General features: G+C 38.0%; 1 protein-coding gene across 1 annotated transcript; it reads right to left on the bottom strand.

The window, feature by feature from the left end:
• Positions 1-415: 415 nt before the first annotated feature.
• LOC127557741 (small ubiquitin-related modifier 2-like) lies at positions 416-1455 on the bottom strand. Its single transcript, XM_051991043.1, has one exon. The coding sequence runs from the start codon at positions 1270-1272 to the stop codon at positions 985-987; it is 288 nt and encodes a 95-aa protein (XP_051847003.1). The 5' UTR covers positions 1273-1455; the 3' UTR covers positions 416-984.
• Between the last annotated feature and the right edge of the window lie 19344 nt (positions 1456-20799).

The raw sequence follows: 20799 nt of genomic DNA, 5'->3' as shown, positions 1-20799 counted from the left end.
AAAAACAGCATGAATGACACATTTTAAGTTTAATTTAAATTGATTACATTGTCTTCATCACTTTCATAAATCAAGATCATCATCAAGATAATAAATCAAGCCTGAATTCTACAATTATTTCTACAGCTTATTTCCAAGGTGCACATGCTTACTCTGAAATTTTGACAATCAGCTCTTTTGAGCTCAATATGAGCTCCACGCATCCATGGTTGTAAGGAAAAGTTATTATGTATCAAATGTTCATCCCCTTTTGCTACATGTATCTTGCGATATCCCTCTTCCTTTGAGTTAACCAACGAGTTCTCTCTGATTCTTACAGTTGACTACTTCCTTCTGTTATGGGCAACACTATGTGTTTTCTTTCTTTCTTTCTTTTTTTTTAATTTTAAACAAGAAGTTTATTTAAACAACAAGATGTTTGACTTGAAGGGAGAACTATCTAGGATCAATTTTTTATAGTAATTTATCCCTACTGAGAGACAGAGATTGCCCTACATGTAACAGCTACGTACAAAAAAGTTATAAAATCGTCCTTGGTTTTACAATGATAAAAGAAAAACATTGAAATTATCCAATCAAACAAGGTATGCAAGGATTTTTTTGTGGGTTTTTTTTTGTTGTTGTTGTTAAACAGTGAGAGCAAAATAACTTACTGGAATATAAAGATAAAGTTGAATGAGCATGCCACTAATGGAGAAAAGGGATATTTTCACAGAACCAGTTTGTTTTTTCCCCTCCCCATCTCCATTTGATGTTGATCAAAACATACCATCGGCCATTTAGTTAAAAAAAAACAAAACGCATTATGCTTGTGCACATACACCAGTTACTTTATGTACAATATAGGAATGGGGGAAGGGATAAAGAAGAGAGAAAACTATACTGCAGTAGTCAGGATGTGGATGAACCAAATCTTGGTTTTCTAATTGTGAATGCATTGTTTTCCTTGGGAGCACAGTTCTGGAGTAGAGTTGCATGTTCTCTTTAGTAAATGCCTCCTGTCTGCTGCTGGAATACATCAATTGTATCTTCATCCTCCATTTCCAATTGTGCAGGTGTGTCTGTTTCATTGATTGGTTGCCCATCAAATCGGAATCTGATCTGCCTCATTGACAAACCCTGTCGTTCACAATAGGCTTTCATTAGTTTACTAAGTGGTGTGTGTCTCTTAATCTTAAATTGCACCACCGACCCATCTTGCCCTGCCACCTTCAAATTAATGTGGTCATTGTTTTCAGTCTTGACTCCTTCCTTAGGCTTTCCGTCCGCCATGGCGAGTCCGGGAATATCCTCAGCCTCCGCTTCACAAAAGAGGCACCAGGATGGACCGCTCCAAGGGAACGGGAGTAGAAGCAGGAGCGGCAGCAGCAGGAGCAGGAGGAGGAGAAGGAGGAAGATGATGGTGGTGATGGTGGTAAAGGGGAGAAGAAGAAGGAGGAGGAAGAGGAGGAGGAAGAAGAGGAGGAGGAGAACGAGGAGGAGGAGGAGAACGAGGAGGAGAAGGAGGAGGAAGAAGAGGAGCAACACTATGTGTTTTCATGAGTGAATGAATTACCCATTCAAATCTTAGTTTCAGCCCCTTTTCTATTAAGAAAACTGATCACTTTTTCTTTTTTTCCCTCCTTGCCTATATTATTTTCTCATAACTCTAGTCCGCATGAATCACAGTGGACTCCAGATTGCTCCAAAGTAGCTGCAGTCTAAGACTGTGATAGCTTACAGAAGGAATCTGAGGTGCCTTGATTCCTGTTCTATTCCTTTTCTTTCCACCTTTTAAGGTTCACACTTCCTATCCAGGATAATTAAGTCCTATCCACACTCCCACTCTCTCTGAATCTTTCACTTTCTTCTCTTGTATTCATGGCCATTGGCACACTCTCAGTCCTAGTCCCAGAGTAGCAGTATGAGGAGGGTAGAAGCAGGATGGGGAAGAGTTATTACATTTGATAATGGTCAAGAAGGTCAAGAGCTCCATGTTGCCATACCTATGGTCACTTGATACCACAAGGATGCATGAAGACTTGAGCTTTGGCAGTAGCTCCAAAGAAGAGAAAAGTGATATGAGTCACATGTGCAGTTGACTAAGTGATGTTACTACATCCTTAGTCAAAACCATTAGTTCTCTTAATGATACTGACTCAGATCTAGAACAGTGTAAGTTGCAATCAGAGAATTTTAAGGAAACATTTCCTAAAAATTTGAGATGCCCAATGGTGGAATAGGTTGCCTCAGGAAAAAGTGCATTCTCCTTCAGTGTACAACTTCGTCTTGGACTTCATGATCTCTGGGATACTTTTCACCTGTGAGATTTGGGGACTGTGGGCTTTTGGATTTGCTCCACTGGTGGGTGTCTGGCACATTGATAAGAAGGAGGGTAGCCAGAAATACTTGACCTCATTGTTTGAGTTTCAAGACATGAAACTTAATGGAGGGGTGGGGCAGGGGAGAGATGGGACCCATGGTACTTGCAGAACTTTAGGGAATAGAAAAACAAGAGAGAAAGAAAGAGAGAGAGAGAGAGAGAGAGAGAGAGAGAGAGAGACAGACAGACAGACAGACAGACAAAGACAGAGAGAGACAAAGAGAGACAGAAAGTGAGGGAGAAAAAGGAAAAGAAGGAGAAGAAGAAGAAGAAGATAAAGAAGAAGAAAAGGAGGAGGAGGAGGAGATAAAGAGAGATAGAGAGAGAGTGAGGGAGAAAAAGAAGAAGAAGAAAAGGAAGACGAAGAAGAAAGAAGAGGAGGAGGAAGAATAGGGAGGGAAGGAGGGAGATAGAGAAGCATTTTGAAGATTTTTGCCAACCTGTTTTAAAGGCAACAGTATTAGCAGGAAAGAGGGTATTCTAAAAGCATGACTGAGCATTTAATGCCTCTGTGGAGCCCACAGAAAAACAATGCCATCGTCTTTGTCCCCTTCAGTTTTTAAATGGCACAAAGAATAATAATCTTTCTTTGTTTGCTCTGTTTAATTGAATCATGAAGCTGAGACTGAAACTCTTGTACAAGAAAGCGGCCGAGCGTTTTCCAATGTGACAGTTTAACAGTGTGAAGAGCAGAGCTCGGGGTCCAGCCAAGTCCTTTCGTCACCAAAAAAAATGGAGTTTAATTTCAGCAAAAGAGATGGTTTTTATTCTTTTCCAACTCTTCTCACTGCTCTTGAAACAATTAGATTTCAAGAACAATGGGAATTTTGTCTCAGTTTTGTGGAGGTCATTAATACAACTTATTGGGGTGAATATATTTTCGAAGATTATTTTTCATTGTCATCCTTTTGCTTTGGATGGGGGGGGGGGAGAGTGGGCAAATTAGCAATGCATAGGAGAAGGTCCCAAAAAGAATAACAATATACTGTCAGATAAAAACACCACTCTCACTGGAGAAAGTCATTATGGATATAAGCCATAAAAAATGTTTTCAATTTCTTTTAGTGTTAAGATACAACACTAGGAACTCGTCAATTTCTGGACATTCACTGGAGGTAATTTGCATATAGAATGTTTATTACTGAGTTGCAAAAGTAGCTGGGTAATGGACTGAACTCATTTTAGTGAACTTACTCTCTCATCTCTGTCCAGGCAGCTCAATAGATTAAAGTTTATGGTGGCATATTGCCATGCTCCTTCAAGAAGAAGGATTCATATAATCAAACACATCATTGGGCTTTTCTCTCTACCTTTTCTCTTTCTCTTGTACTCTTCCTCTCCCCCCTCCCCCATTATGTATTTTTAAATTAATCTATGGCCAGTGAATTAACTGAATGCAGGTTTCTACTGTTTTAGCCCTTGGTCCAATGAATGAAAAGACCTCATGGCTTCCTCTTAAACCTTGAATCCTCCTCCCCCCTCCCCCCATGACATAATAAACTAGTACAGATTGAGATGCGTTCTCATGTTATTGTATAGATTAGATCCTTCTAAAAGCTAATTTACGGTACAATCCTGGGGAAACATTTAATTGCATACCAAGGGCGGGGGAAATTCACGTTAGCAAAACTGATAAACAAACCAACCAAAAAAGCTATGAAATGCATCAAAGATTGAGAAAGCCAATACCATACCAAATTAAAAAACAAAAACAAAAACAAAGACAAAGCAGACCATCTCCCTCTCTCCTTTTACTTTATTACTTTCTTAATAAAGGCAGTCGGTGTACTGTGACCTAACTTAACTTCAAACAAAATCTTTATTTCCCCTGGGGGCCTGGGTTTGTGTGGGAAGGAGAAGGGAAAAAAGAGACCATCGGCATAACAGAGCTCCTTAAGCCATTACCCCTTCCAAATTATACTCCAATTGTAGAAAAAGTCAACTTCTCTTTAGCTATTAGGGTTCTTCCAGGGCAGGCTGACCTCTTTCTCTATAGTTTCCCCAACAAATTCCCAAATTTTGTTTTTACTCCCTTTTTCTTTATCTTTTCTCCTCCTTATTATAGAATATAATATATATGTATAGATTATATATATATATATATTATAGAATATTAGATCTGGAAGGCAACTAAAGTCTAGGGCTCCTCACTCACAATCTAGGTCTTTCCCCTTGCCTAGCCCTCTCTTGGATGTTCATTTATAATCAGCCACTTTATAGGATTTCTTGCTTCTCACATTGCTGTGGAAGGAAACAGATGGATGGAGGGTTACAGATGAATACTGAATATTACATGCCCGATGATGAGATCATTTCAGACTTTTCTAAAATTATTCTTCATACTTACAGGGTGGGGGAGAAAACATTCCCAAATTTAAGGGAATGGAAATGATGTTGTAAATGCTTAAATCATTCCAAGTAGACAAAGAAACAGACACCTCAGAATACAGCTGTTGGGATGTTTTCTTGAGTAGAATAATATCTTCAGTAACTAGTGTGAAGTGTTGGGTGGGAGTTCTTCCCCTGTTCTCCCTTGCATTCGTGGGGAGTTACTTGGCACTATGAATGTTATCATTGGAAGAACTTGTCTTCTTTTAGAACAGAGTTCTTCACCATTTCTTATGTAATGGACCCTTTTGGCAGTCTGGTGAAGCTTCTGGACCCCTTCTCAGAATCATGGTTTGAAATGCAAAAAAGGAAAACATATAGGATTATAATTAAATGTTAATATATTTATCAAAATATATTTTAAGAAGAACACTAAGTTCTTGGACTCCAGTTTAAGACCCTCTGCTTTGGAGCTTACAGTTTGCTTCTACCTTTGTGCTAGTATGATAGTGTGGATTTGGATAGAAAATGTTTATCGAGATTGACGTGCCATGTCTTGCCTTATTGCCTTTATATATGTTGCTCCTATGGGTACTGTGGTCTCTCTTCCTCCCCTGCCTCTCTTGGAATCCTTATTCAAGGCTCAATTCTAGTTTCTACTTGAGACTTTTATTGGTCCCTCCATCATTTAACTTTTTAATCCCCTGCCCCATGAAATATTTTGCATTTACCTATCTATGTACATGCTATTTTCCCCCAGGAGAATGTAAACTCTTTGAGGGCAGAGACTCTTTAATTATTGCTTTTCATTTCTCAGGGCAGTGCCTAGATGGCACTTAATAGACATTTAATAAGGGATTAATGAATAGAAATAAATGGCTAGAAATCTTCCCCCTTCTCCTTCTCCCTTTTAAATGCCTAAGCACATACATCACAGCAGATGCCATGGAGGTTTTGGGGAACAAAATTATTGCTCAAGTCTAGGTTAATCTTGGGGGCCATTGAGGTGTAAGATTCAGTGATTCCATGTCATGGTTTTGTTGGTGTATTTCCTTTGGGTCATATTTGATGAGCTCTCTTTATGCTCAATTTAGCTAACATTTATGAAGCCCCTATTGTGTTCATGGCACGTGGGAAATTTAAGAAAAAATGTACAAGACACAATTCCTGAGCTCATCAGAAAAGCAGGCTGAAGTTGGTCAGTCAGTCAATAAAACTGGCCAGCCCTGTGCTAAAGAGTCCTTGGCAGAGAGCTTGTCAGAGTTGGACTATTTTAGAAGGCAATATTGGTATATTTTGCCATGAGACAGGTTATGCCATTTATCTGGGGAGAACAGCAGTTCTGAGATTCAGGTTTACCTTCCACCCACTGAGCTTGAGAGTGGCTGTTGTGTTGAACTGTTTTAGTGGGGCCTTGAGACCTTATCTGCAGGCAGGGAGGCCTTTGAGTAACCTAGCAACGTGAGAACAGAGGCATTCGCCTGCTATTTACTTCTTAAAATAATGAAATGAGCATCACAACATTTTGCATTAATACCTTGCAAACACCAAGGGGCCCAGCACCTGTCAGGAATATGAATGGAGAGAAAGGATCTATATACAACCTGTGGCTCTGGTAGCAAAGTAAGCTTCATTTTTAGATGGGTAAACTAAGGAAGAAAAAGAATGAAATTATATATTTTGGATCAGCTATAGAATAGCTGGAGAGAATAGTCCAAAGGCAACTAATCCAAAGTGAGAAAAAGATTTTTTTTAAATAACTTTTTATTGATAGAACGCATGCCAGGGTAATTTTTTACAGCATTATCCCTTGCATTCACTTCTGTTCCGATTTTTCCCCTCCTTCCCTCCACCCCTTCCCCCAGATGGCAAGCAGTCCTTTACATGTTGAATGGGTTGCAGTATATCCTAGATGCAATATATGTGTGCAGAACCAAACAGTTTTCTTGTTGCACAGGGAGAATTGAATTCAGAAGGTAGAAATAATCCGGGAAGAAAAACAAAAATGCAAGCAGTTTATATTCATTTCCCAGTGTTCTTTCTCTGGGTGTAGCTGCTTCTGTCCATCTTTGATCAATTAAGGCTCTCTTTATCGAAGAGATCCACTTCCATCAGAATACATCCTCAAACAGTATCGTTGTTGAGGTATATAATGATCTCCTGGTTCTGCTCCTTTCACTCAGCATCAGTTCATGTAAGTCTCGCCAGTCCTCTCTGTATTCATCCTGCTGGTCATTCCTTACAGAACAATAATATTCCATAATGTTCATATACCACAATTTACTCAACCATTCTCCAATTGATGGACATCCTTTCATTTTCCAGCTTCTAGCCACTACAAACAGGGCTGCCACAAACATTTTGCCACATACAGGTCCCTTTCCTTTCTTTAGTATCTCTTTGGTGTATAAGCCCAGTAGAAATACTGCTGGATCAAAGGGTATGCACAGTTTGATAACTTTTTGAGCATAATTCCAGATTGCTCTCCAGAATGGCTGGATGTGTTCACAATTCCACCAACAATGTATCAGTGTACCTGTTTTCCCACATCCCCTCCAACATTCCCCATTATCTTTCCCTGTCATTCTAGCCAATCTGACAGGTGTGTAGTGGTATCTCAGAGTTGTCTTAATTTGCAGAGAAAAAGATTTTGAATAGCCCTTTTTCATAATAGCAAAAAACTAGAAATGAGGAGGTTGTCCATTGATTAGCAAATGAATAAACAAATTGTCTTGCATAAAAATAATGAAATGCTACTATACTATAAGAAATGAATTTGTTGAGTACAAAGAACCATGGGAAAATGTATATGAACTGATATAGAGCAAAGTGAGCAAAACCAGGAAAATAAATCTACATAATGACCACAATAATATGAAGATTAAATAAAGCAATAAAAAATTGATAATGAATATTGTAAAAATGAAATGACAAATATTGACCCCAAAGAAATCACAGGAGTCAATAATTTTATGACTTCTTTGCAAGAAATTGGGAGGACTATAAGTATGGAATACCTTTTAGACTTTAACTTTGTTGATTTTTTTTCCCTTCTTTTTTATTCTTTGTTTTAGGGCCCTAGATATACTAGGAAAGGTTATAAAGATATCAACAAAATTTTATCTATATAACATTTTATTTTATTTACCTAACATTTAACCTTTAATATATAATCCCATCATTCTCCTCTCATGGCTTCATTACCTCTTCTCTTCCCTACATCCTAAGTGGGTCTCTTGCTTCCAGGCTTCCTCCTCTGCTATGTATCTTCAGAAATGCTGCTGAAATACCTTTTCTGGATCACAGGAAGTTTCAGTGACTATTACTTCTAGAATAAGATTCAAACTCCTGTCATTTAAAGCTCTTCACAGTCTGGCATCTATCCTTCTAGATTCTTTTCACATTATTCTTTTTGATACATGCTACCATTCTGCCAAACAGTCTCATTTGCTTGTTTCCTGAACACAGCATTCCATATTCTGCTGTCTACCTTTCTGCAATGTTGCCCTTTTTTAATACTAACTCTTAGATTCTTTTAAAAGCCTTACTTTTCTTATGGGAAGGTGGGTGGAGGGTAGGGGAAAGACAGACACAGAGAGAGACAAGACACACACAGGCACAGAGATAGAAAGATAGAGAGACAAAGAGACAAAGAGGAAAAAAGAGAGAGAGAGAGAAAGAAAGAAACAGAGAGACACACACAGAAAGACACAGAGACAGAGAAAGGGAGAGGAAGATACAGAGACAGAGACAGAGACAGAAAGGGAGACAGAGATACAGAGAGAGAGAGTGACAGAGAGTGATAGAAATATGGGGGGGAGAGAGAGAGAGAGAGAGAGAGAGAGAGAGAGAGAGAGAAAGAGAGAGAGAGAGAAAGAGAAAGAGAGAAAGAGAAAGAGAGAGACACACACACACAGACAGAGAGACAGAGAAATCAGAGAAAAGGAGAAAGAATATATTCCTCTACCTTGCAGTTCTCTAGTAGAAGGCTTGCTTGTTGAAGGGATTTGGCAGGGAGGGGAAATCACTTTTTATCCCTAGTAACCATTTTAATGTCTTTTACACAATGTAAGTGTTGATACATTTTGAGAAATTGAATTGATAGGGCTGATAGTCTGGATTTGATATTCTGTTTCTTTTCTTTTCTTTCTTTTTTTTGGACAGGGACTGTTATTCTATTAAGAGGGAACTCCCATCAAAACAATTCCTTCTGTTAACACAAACTGGCATCTTCTTGCTGATTTATAATCTTAGAGAGTTGTCTGGAGATGGATGAAGATGCTGATGGATTTATGTGGATTTATTTTTTATCCTGCAACTTTGCTAAAGTTGTGGATTATTTCTTACAGTTTTTTTAGTTGATTCTCTAGGGTTCTCTAGGTATACTATCATATCATCTTTCAAGAGTGATAATTTATAAGACAACTCTGAGATACCACTACACACCTGTCAGATTGGCTAAGATGACAGGAAAAAATAATGATGAATGTTGGAGGAGATGCGGGAAAACTGGGACACTAATGCATTGTTGGTGGAGTTGTGAATGAATCCAACCATTCTGGAGAGCAATCTGGAATTATGCCCAAAAAATTATCAAACTGTGCATACCCTTTGATCCAGCAGTGTTTCTATTGGGCTTATATCCCAAAGAAATACTAAAGAAGGGAAAGGGACCTGTATGTGCCAAAATGTTTGTAGCAGCCCTGTTTGTAGTGGCTAGAAACTGGAAAATGAATGGATGCCCATCAATTGGAGAATGGCTGGGTAAATTGTGGTATATGAATGTTATGGAATATTATTGTTCTGTAAGGAATGACCAGCAGGATGAATACAGAGAGGACTGGCGAGACTTACATGAACTGATGCTAAATGAAATGAGCAGAACCAGGAGATCATTATACACTTCGACAACGATATTGTATGAGGACATATTTTGATGGAAGTGGATTTCTTTGACAAAGAGACCTGAGTTTCAATTGATAAATGACGGACAAAAGCAGCTACACCCAAAGAAAGAACACTGGGAAACGAATGTGAACTATCTGCATTTTTGTTTTTCTTCCCGGGTTATTTATACCTTCTGAATCCAATTCTCCCTATGCAACAAGAGAACTGTTTGGTTCTGCAAACATATATTGTATCTAGGATATGCTGCAACATATCCAACATATAAAGGACTGCTTGCCATCTAGGGGAGGGGATGGAGGGAGGGAAAAAAAAATCGGAACAGAAACGAGTGTCAATATAAAGTAATTATTAAATAAAAATTTAAAAAAAAGTGATAATTTAGTTTCCTCATTACCTATTCTAATTCCTTTAATCTCTTTTTCTTCTCTTGTTGCCAAAGCTAGCATTTCTAATACAATATTGAATCATAATGGTGATAGTGGGCAACCTTGTTTCACCCCTGATCTTACTGGGAATGGTTCCAGTTTATCCCCATTACTTATGATGTTTGCTGATGGTTTTAAATAGATGCTACTGACTATTTTAAAGAAAAGCATTTATTTCTATTCTTTCCAGTGTTTTTAATAGGAATGAGTGTTGGATTTTATGAAATGTTTTTTCTGCATCTATTGAGATAATCATATGGTTTTTGTTAATTTGATTATTGATATAGTCAATTATGCTAATAGTTTTCCTAATATTGAACCAGCCCTGCATTTTTGGTATAAATCCTACTTGGTCATGATGTATTAAACTGGGGATGATTTTCTATATTCTCTTTACTAATATTTTATTTAAGATTTTTTGCATCAATATTCATCAGGGAGATTAGTCTATAATTTTCTTTCTCTGTTTTCTTCCTGCCTGGTTTAGGTATCAGCACCATGTCTGTGTCATAAAAGGAATTTGTTAGGAGTCCTTCATTCCCTATTTTTTTCAAATAATTTATATAGTATTGTAGTTAATTGTTTTTTAAATGTTTGGTAGAATTCACATCCAACTATTCTGGAAGGCAATTTGGAACTATGCTCAAAAAGTTATCAAACTGTCCATATCCTTTGACACAACAGTGTTTCTACTGGGATTATATATCCCCAAGAGGCCTTAAAGGAGGGAAAGGGATCCACATGTGCAAAAATGTTTGTGGCAGCCCTTTTTGTAGTGGCAAGAAACTGGAAACTGAGTGGATGCCCATCAGTTGGAGAATGGCTGAATAAATTATGGTACAGGAATATTATGGAATATTATTGTTCTGTAAGAAATGACCAACAAGATGATTTCAGAGAAGCCTGGAGAGGCTTACATGAACTGATGCTGAATAAAGTGAACAGAACCAGGAGATCATTGTACATGGCAATAAGAAGACTATACAATGATCAACTCTGATGGATGTGGCTCTCTTCAACAATAAGATGATTCAAACCAATTCCAATTGTTCAGTGATGTAGAAAGCCATCTACCCCCACTGTTTCTTCTGAGTGTGGACCATAACATAGCATTCTCACTCTTTCTATTGTGATTTGCTTGCATTTTCTTTTCTTTCTCAGTTTTTCTTTTCCTTCTTGATCCAACTTTTCTTATGCAGCAAGATAACTGTATAAATACGTATACATATATTGGATTTAACTTTGGATTGGATTTAACATATGTAACATATAGATGAGTACCTGTCATCTAGGGGAGGAAGTGGAGGGAAGGAAGGGATAATTTGAAACAGAAGGCTTTGCAAGGGTCAACCTTGAAAAATTACCCATGCATATGTCTTGTAAATAAAAAGCTTTAATAAAATTTAAAAAACGCACCTCATTTGTGCACAAATATGAGAACAATTTCTCTATTAAAATATGTACATCTTTCTGCTAGTACCAGGAGATGTTGTTAAAATGATGTAAAAATATGTATTTACTAAACAGTACTCATAGGATTAAAGTGCCTTATGGATGTTAACGAGAGAGAGAGAGAGAGAGACAGAGAGGGACAGAGACAGAGAGAGAGAGACAGAGAGAGAGAGAGAGAGAGAGAGAGAGAGAGAGAGAGAGAGAGAGAGAGAATTGTCTGGAAGTACCGAAAACTTAAGTAACTTGTTCACTGGGGTCACATAGACACACGGTGGACTTGATGTTCCCAGATCTTAATTCTTAGTTTTGTTCTGTCATTTTTTCCCTTTGTGATCCCAGGCATGTCACTTAACCTATTGGGGCATCAGTTCCCTCAACTGTAAATTGAATAAATTAGACTAGGTGACTTTGAAGGTACTTTCTAGTTCTATATTTCGGATTCTGTGGTCCTGTGAATTAAATATTCACTATTAAGACCTTCATGGAAATTGTACTCTGATGGCTCATCATGGTAACTTACTTGAAATAAACCAGAAACATTTCAGTAAACATTTCTTAAGTGCTTCCTATGTGCCAGGAACTGTGCTAAGATCTGGGATTCAAAAAGAAGCAAAGGACAGTCTCTTCCTGAAGGGATGGGAAACTTACTATCCGGAGGGAGTATTTAATTTAGTATTAAAATATTAAAGTCAAAATAATTTAATTTTAATTTGATTAAATTTTTGTTTATGATTTTATTGGCATAGTAAGATCCCTGAAGGCAGATTAATTTCTGCTCTGTACTTTATAGTTTTTTAAAAATTGCCTAGACAGGTTCAATGACCTGCCTAAGCTCACACAGCTTGAGTTAGAGGTAAGACTGGAATCCAGGTCTTCCTGCCTTGGAGGCTTCATGCTGCCTTTTCCCTTCTAGTTTAAAGAAAACAACACAGTTCTAGTTATTAGAAGGTCTTTAAAAAAAACAAATTCAAAATTGTCTCCTAATTATATAAATTTGTGAAATTACATGACCAAACACCTCTCATTCCTCTTCCCACTCGATTTGTCAGAATATTTAAAGAAATGGAACTCTTCCAACATGGCTAGATGCCAGTTAGCTGCAGAGTAAAGGCATTCCTTTGCTTGGTTAACTTGAACAGCCTTCCCTTAGATAGAACCCTCTGCAAGAAGCATCAGTGTGTCATAGACACCTAGGGAGCCCATTTTCATGGGAAGATTTGGGATGGAGGCTGGGTGTCCCTGAATAGGGCCAGTGTTCTGGGAGATAGGCTGTGGAGGAATGTGTGTGGGCCTTTCACATGGCAGTTCCCTTCCTGTTGGGTATGAAATCAAACAGTGTCGCTTACCCTGACAGCCCCTTAATCTTTGATGGAGCCTCCAGAACAGCTGTTGTCAAACTGGCTGATGAGATAAACAAGGAAGGGATGTTCATCCAGCTCTGTCAGGATGGAGAAACCTGCAGCCCCTGCTCGCTGTGTCATGAGTGATGGGCCAGAAGCACCCGACTGTGCAGAGATGCACCCGAATTCTGCCTCCAAAGGGGCATGCAGCTCTCTCTGCCCTGTTCCGTGCTCATCCAAGCATTTCTCTAGGCTCAGAGGACTGCAGTTTTTCTCAGGGGATTGCTGACACTTCAATCCCTTCTGCAACCTTGACAAATGGCCCCCCAGATGCATCAGCTGGAAATGAGAAGGGACAGAGTCTGAGGGCAGGTGCGAGCTGCTCTGTGATTCCCTGTTCTCTCCACTGCAGGGGCACAAGGTGGTCACAATCAATAGGCAGGTATCTTACTAATGCCTTTTGAGGGGTTCTGAGGAAAATTTCAGTAACCCAAATGACCAACTCTACCCACTGAGGTATCATTGTACCATTATAGTCAAACTATTTTGGGTGCTTTGACCTTTGAAATCCTTTTAAAAGTTAATGTGCCCCAAGGAGGAGAACTTTGCTTACATTAATAAATATAAATTAGATGATTGTCATTAGTAAATTTTCTGACTTAGTACATATGTCAAGGTAATGATTATTGGGAATGGGGTTCAGTAGAAAGAATTGTATGATTTTGTAAATGAGTGGAAAGATTGAGGGAGATGTTGGAAGAGTGCCAGGATGTAGAAATGGGCCAAAGAGGGAGATAAGATGTTACAAAAGATAAACTGTAGGGATTAAAATTATCCCACCTACATTAAAAGATAAAAGACTAAGGCAGAGCTCTGAGCCAATGGCACTTAATAACTCTAATGAAGAGGACCTCAGATCTGCCTCAGGATCTGAGATACCAGCTCCTTCCAGGGCCCTGTTTTTATAAGGTTAGATATCCTGTCATTCCAGAACATTTATACCAAAGACAGAATGATTCTATTGATTGATATGTGACGCATAAGCTAAAATAAGCAATACATTAGCAGGGTCACAAGTTGGGTGAAGAAAGGAGTGTCTCCAACAAGACAAACAGGCTTTTCCTTAGGTTAGCATGAGGAAATGGTACAAGCTATCATAGTCAGGGACCTAATGGTCAAAAGAGGATTACCTTTAGCCCAGTTCCAATGGACTGGTGATGGAGAGAGTCATCTGCACCCAGAGAGATGACTTTGGGGAAGGAGCGTGGGTCACAACTCAGTAGTAATTTCACTTTTTTTTGGTTGTTTGCTTGCATTTTGTTTTCTTTCTCATTTTGTGCAGCATGATTGTGCAGCATGATAATTGTGGAAATATTTATAGAAGAATTGCACATGTTTAACATATATTGCATTACTGTCAAAGGGAGAGAGAGTGGGGGGAAGAAAGGGAGAAACAAATTTGCAAGGTTTTGCAAGGATGAATGTTGAGAACTATCTATGCATATATTTTTAAAATAAAAAGTTTTAAAAAATAATTTTAAAAAATGATCACCTATTCCTATTGGATAAATGATTGGTCCAGAGGCACAAAAATATGTTGGGGAACTTTCCATGTAGTTGTCATCTCTGCATGTTAGACTTGGCCATCATGACAAAACAAAACAAGGGTGGAAGGCCTTTAAATTATTAACTTCTTATAATTAAGCAAGTGAACTTAGAATCTATAGCTTACAGTTCTAGAGCTTTATATATAGAACTTTGATATGATTCTATCAAATTGATTAATAATGATTGGAATAAAGTAGGGTTCCAAATGAATTACTTCTCACAAACTTTGCTTGCCTTTCTTTTCTTCCTCCTATCTTTCTCTTCTCCCTCTTTTCTTCCCTTCCTTCTTCCCTCCCTCCCTTTTTTCCTCCCTCCTTCCTTCCTTCCCTCTCTTCTTTCTTCCCTCCCTTCTTCCTTTCTTACCTTCCTCTTTCCTTTCTTTCTTCCTCTCTCCCTCCCTTCCTTCCTTCTCCCAAATCATTCCAGAAGATCGAATCTTTTGACAGGAACTTTAATGGGTTTAGGCCCTCTTGCACCCTAATCTAGAAACCAATCTTCTGAGAAAAGATGGTTCTAGAAAGTAGATGGTTTTATTGGTTATAGAGATTTGTTATCCTGGTTGATAGGAGACGGCTTAGTTGGGGTGTACATGTGTTTGTGTGTGTGTGTGCATGTGTGTGTGTGTGTATGTGTGTGTGTGTGTGTGTTGTGTGTGTGTGATGGAAGCAATAAGGAGGAAATAAGATGCTAGATATCTTCTAATATTTGAATGACTGACAGGAGAAAGAGATATTCTGTGTCCTCTGTATTACTCCAGAGGGCAGAATTAGGAAGAATAGGTAGAAGTTACAGGGAGGTGGCTTAAAAGTTCAACACAAGGAAGTCCTTCTAAACAATTAAAACATTTAAAAAAAATTCATTTTGAATTTAAATACAAAAAAGAATTGTTTGATGTATACAACACAACATAAAAAGAAGATTCAGTATAAAATCATAAATTTCCATTACATACAGTTTTTTTACATACAGTTTAATTAAAGAAAAACGACTATGTAATAAATACTACACATCATTTTCAAAGCTACCTTGCTTTTCTGCACTTCCTATGAAGTTTTTTGTCCTCTGCTTTGTACTTTTTCCTTTCTTTCTTCCTCCTTTCCCTTCCCTCCCTAGAGAAGACTTCATCAGACACTAATGTGTATGTGTAATATATGTAAATATAGGGATATATGTATATATATAAGGCTATATATATTATACATATACATATATGTAAAACCATATTATCTATACTATCTATATCTATATTATACACACACACATGTGTAAAATGATGCTTACTTCTATTTGTCAGTTCTCTGAATGTGGATAGAATCTTCCTTCATAAGTCCTTTGTAGTTGATTTGAGTGTTTATAATACTCCAAATGTCTTAGTTCTTCTTAGAAAAATATAGTTTTTAATATGTACAATGTTCTCTTAGTTCTGCTCATTTCACTCTTTATTTTATATGTCTTTCCATGCTTTTCTGCAATCTATCTGCTCATCGTTTCTTACAGCATAATAACATGGCAACACAATCACATACCACAATTTGTTCAGCTATTTCCCAGTTGATGGACGACCTTTTAATTTCTGGTTCTTGGCCACCACAAAGAGAGCTGCTATAAGTATTTTAGAACATGTAAGTTCTTTTTCTTTTTCTGCAGTCACCTTGGAAAACAAACCTAATAGTGGTCAAAGGATATAAATAGTCAAAGGATATATATATAGCTTTATAATTCTTTAGGCATAATTCCAAATCGTTCTCAAAAATGATATGATCAATTCATAGTTCCACCAATAGTGAATCAGTGTCCCAAATATGTCCTCCAACATTTATCACTTTCCCCTTCTGTCATTTTAGCCAATCTGATAGATGTAAAATGATCTCTCAAATTGTTTTAATTTGTATTTCTCTAATCAATAGTGATTATAGATTTTTACATGATTATATGTAGTTTGGATTGCTTCATCGGAAAACTGTCTATTCAGAGCTCTTGACCATTTTTCAATTGAGGAATGACTTGTATTTTTATAAATTTGACAAAGGTTTTTATATTTGAGATATGGGATCTTAATTTGAGAAAGTACAAAATTTTCTCCCAGCATTCTGCTTTTCTTCTAGTCTTGGCTAAACTTGGTTCTTCCTAACAATCTGAGTTGTCTAAAAGATCACAGATTGAGAGATGGAAGAAACTTTATTAATCAATTAATTAGTTCAATCCTTCCATTTTATAGTTGAGGTATATATCTTACTTAAAAATGTAAGTAGGAGACAAGTTTAGGATTTGAACTCAGAACCCTTGGATTATAAATCCATTGAAGTTCTTATAATCTCACTTTGCATTAGATATGGAATCCCTTTTACGGATGTCTTCAAGTACAGTCTAGAGAATGACTGACCATAAATGTTGGTGATACAAAATGGTACTCCTGCTTGGATGATTCCTACTCTCAGCATTCTGGGATTCTTGTCTGCCTGCCCCAAAGCACCATAAACATGAACCTAGCTCTGCTGACTTTTGCTGACAAGGTAGCCAGGGAACATGAAATGAAGAATAATTCATAAAGTTACATAAAATGATTTGGGGGGGGGCAATTAACAAAATCCAGAAAATGGAACATGAACACAGACCAATCTTTGTGGAGTCATTTCTTTTCACATTAAAGTCCATTTGAATGAATCCCTTTGCTTCGGTTCAGACACTCAAGAGCAAACTCCGCCCTCCTCCTTCCCCATTTAGCTTGGAATTGAATGAGGCTGAAGAACTTCCAGAAGGTTGTTGGCCCAGGGACAGAGGTCTCACCTTGTGGAAACTAAGTTGTAAATGTCTGTGAAAGATTTTTTTTTTTTTAAGAAGCAAATAAACTTTGGGGAGTTTATTGTAACCCTTCCAGGAAGGTCATTGAGAGCTTTATGGCCCTTTGAAAATCCTGGCTACTTAAAAATCCAAGGGACAAGGGATTTACTTTGGAAACCTGAATCCTTGCCTGGTTCTTTTAAAATGTCACTGCTCCCTTCTTTCTGTTTATTGTGCCACACAGACTCCCTCTCGTTCTCCAATATCATTTTTCTCTATCCCAGAAGTAGGACAGTCTGGCCAGTGGTAATGACTTAGACAGAGGGCTAAACAGTTGATTGCCAGCCATAGCTGTCAGGTCCAGGTAGTCTGGAGTACTCTGAGCCAGCTGCTTTCCTGGCAGACTCACGCCTCACTGGACCTGTGCAAAGAGACTGGAAGGACTTTTTCGTGGGGCACTGTTGCCAGGCGTCTTTGGCACAGCCCCTTGGTGACAGAGACCAATGAGGGATTGCAGCATCATCCCAAAACATGAATCGTCTAGTACTTAGCCAGACCCCAAGCCATGGAGTCAGAATGAAGGTTTCTGACTTCATGGGAAGTGGTCCAGTCTAGCAGATCCCCTGGCCATCTTCTCACTTGAATAATGGAACCATAATTTATCTGAAAAGGTGGTCTATCAATAGGATGTCAGATTGAATGAATGAATAAAAAGAGCATTTATCAAATGCTTGCTTTGTGGCAAATGCTGAGTAGGCAATGGTGATACAGGTATACAAAGAAGAAGGTAGCTAGATGGCCCAGTGGATAGAACACTGGCTTTGCAGTCAGGAGAACCTGAGTTTAAATCTGACTTCAAATACTTAATACTTCCTAGCTGTGTGATTCTAGGCAAGTCACTTAACCCCAATTGCCTCCCTTCCCCCCAAAGAAAAGTACAAAAATAGTTTGTTACTGTTTTCAGGGACTAATTAGGGGAGACAAAACATCTAAAACACATATATTTCCCTTTACAATCTGCTCAGATAATCTGTATTTTTGAGGAGGGAATAATACAGGTATAGCAGATAATCAGAAGAAAGGAACTAAAAGTTATCAGATTGTCCTCTGGGATAAATTTTGGACTATATATTCTTGAAATCTATGTTTCAAACAAAATAATGAAAGGCATGTAGAGTCTGCACTTTAGAGGGAGGATGCTGATCCCCCTTCCTGAATCACATTTATCCCATTCTGGCCTGCTGCCTGTTTTTATATGACCTGATGATCTAAGAATGGTTTTTACATCTTTAAGTAAAGTTTAATTGTACTTGAACATGTAAAAACTATTCTTAGATGGCTGATTGTACCAAAAAATAATCTCTGGATGTTGGAACGTTAGGCTGTAGTTTACTGATCTCTATGCCCAGTGGCCACCTAGTCTTACTTGAAGGTACCCATATGAGGAGCTATTTTAGAGTGATACAGTGAGCAGTTCACTGTAACTGGAGCCAGGGAATCTTGGTTCATATCCTGGTTTGGTGAAAACATAGTAGAGGAGTAGAAATCTAAGAGACTCTCGAGGCTTTCTGGTCTTATTGTCTCATTTTATATTGTTCAGTTGTTTTTCTGTCTGATTCTTTGTGACCCCATTTGGGGTTTTCTTGGCAGAGAGTCTGGAGTGGTTTGCTATTTCTTTCTCTAATTTATTTTATAGATGAGGAAACTGAGGCAAACAGAATTAAGTGACTTGTTCAGGTCACACAGTTAGTAAATGTCCAAAGTCAGATTTGAACTCATTAAGATGAGTCTTCAGATGTCATGAATTCCTGACATTATCCACTGTGCAAGGCTGCTTGATCTGATTTTACAGATGAGGAAATAGAGGTACAGAACAGTTAAATGATTTGTTTAAGGATATAGAAAATTATAGACTGGGTTAGATCTAGGTCCTTTAACCCCACCCCTCCCCAGTGGGTGGAAGGAATCCTGAATTTGGAATCATAATTCTTAGGTTCAGACCCTGGTTCTGCTATTTGCTTCCTGTTTCCTCATCTGTCATGGAATAGTCTCCAGAATTCATCCTAGTTCTAAATCTCACAATTTAGAAATGATCTGCCTATCCTTGGAAAAGTAAGCTCCTGGAGTTCAGGGATTGATTCTGACTTGCTTTGTGCACAGCATCTGGCACACAGTAAGTGTTCAATAAATGCTTGTTGGCTAAGTTATTTGCCATCCCTTGCTTGTTTTTTATGGTTTACACATTTATTGTAGGTTTTACTGTGCTTTTTATTTTACTGTAGGTTAATGTTTCAATTTAAAAGGTCTTTTCTAATGGTTGAGTTAGCTTGGGAAGAAGGAACCTCAAACCTCTTCTCCCTGCTCTGTTTCCAGTTGCTGGAGAGCTTTTGTCTGTAGACAGAATCAAAATAAACTAAGGAGATCAAGGTAAAACAATTATAACTGAGAAGAAGCTGGTCTAGTGGAATGAATATTGGTTCTGGAACCAGAGGTCCTGGGTATGAATACTTCTCTGTTATTTCAGTCATTTTGCTCCTCTGGACCTCTCCTTCCTCACTGGCAAACTTGAGATGGATGAGGTTACTTCTAGCTCTAAATATATAATTTTATGAGTCCTCTGCAGGAGGACTTTAAGATTTGTCAAAGTTTGCTTTCTACTCTGGAGATCACTGAGATCTAATCCTATGATTAGGAGTGAAGAAGTATGATTTAGGTCAACAAATGTAAGCCGAGGTTAAGGATCAGATAGCAAGCAGATTTTAAAGCTCAGTCAGGAATACCCCTTTTGAGCAGTATTTTAAAAAAAAATTCAGTTCCCTTCCTCCCCGACAAAGACCCACATGTCCATTATTGACCTTTTAAATTTTATTAAGAGATTCTATTGCTTGAATGTGCACATTTCTAGTGTCAATGCTTTGATTCAAAAGCATGTGTCCTCTCCCCTCCCTCAAACTCCCCTCCCAGTCATTATGATTCCATGACTCAATAATCATGCTACAGAAAGAGAATCTGTATTCTGGTCCCAAAGTAGTGCCATAGCCTAAGATCCTGGAGCTGCATCAACTTAGAAGGGTAAATTACCCTGAAGAATGTGCTCACCATTGCACAGGAGCACTGATAAAGCTTCCAATCTATTGTTTGATGAAACTAAGTCAGGAGTCATTATTTTCTCCTGACAATGGGCTCCACTTAGTTAAGTGTTTATGTCTAGTTCCATTTACATGGCTGTCAATGACTTTTCCCTCCATGAGAAGCTCTAAGAGGGAGTTGAAAGGCAATGTGATGTAGCAGAATGAGCGTGAGATTTGCACTCAAAGACCAGGGTTCCAATCCTGGTTTTGCTTATCTTCTATCTGTGTGACTTTAAGGAAATCATGGCTCAATTTCTTTATCTATAAAAGGAGTATTTGAAACTTTAATTTTCTTATTTGCAGACTGGAAAATCATTCTGCTACCTTATGCTTATATTACCTACTTTATAGTTGTGAACCTTAAAAAATGATAGAAATGTTAATTATTATTATATTATTTCTGTAAAATTTTTAAATATCAGGAAAGTAACTTAAGGGAAGATTGTTGTTCATTCATTTTAGTC

This window comes from Antechinus flavipes, chromosome 3, assembly GCF_016432865.1.
Source record: "Antechinus flavipes isolate AdamAnt ecotype Samford, QLD, Australia chromosome 3, AdamAnt_v2, whole genome shotgun sequence".
Lineage (NCBI taxonomy): Eukaryota > Metazoa > Chordata > Mammalia > Dasyuromorphia > Dasyuridae > Antechinus > Antechinus flavipes.
Note: the sequence above shows the minus strand (reverse complement) of the source record. Positions and strands in the feature narration are given on the sequence as shown.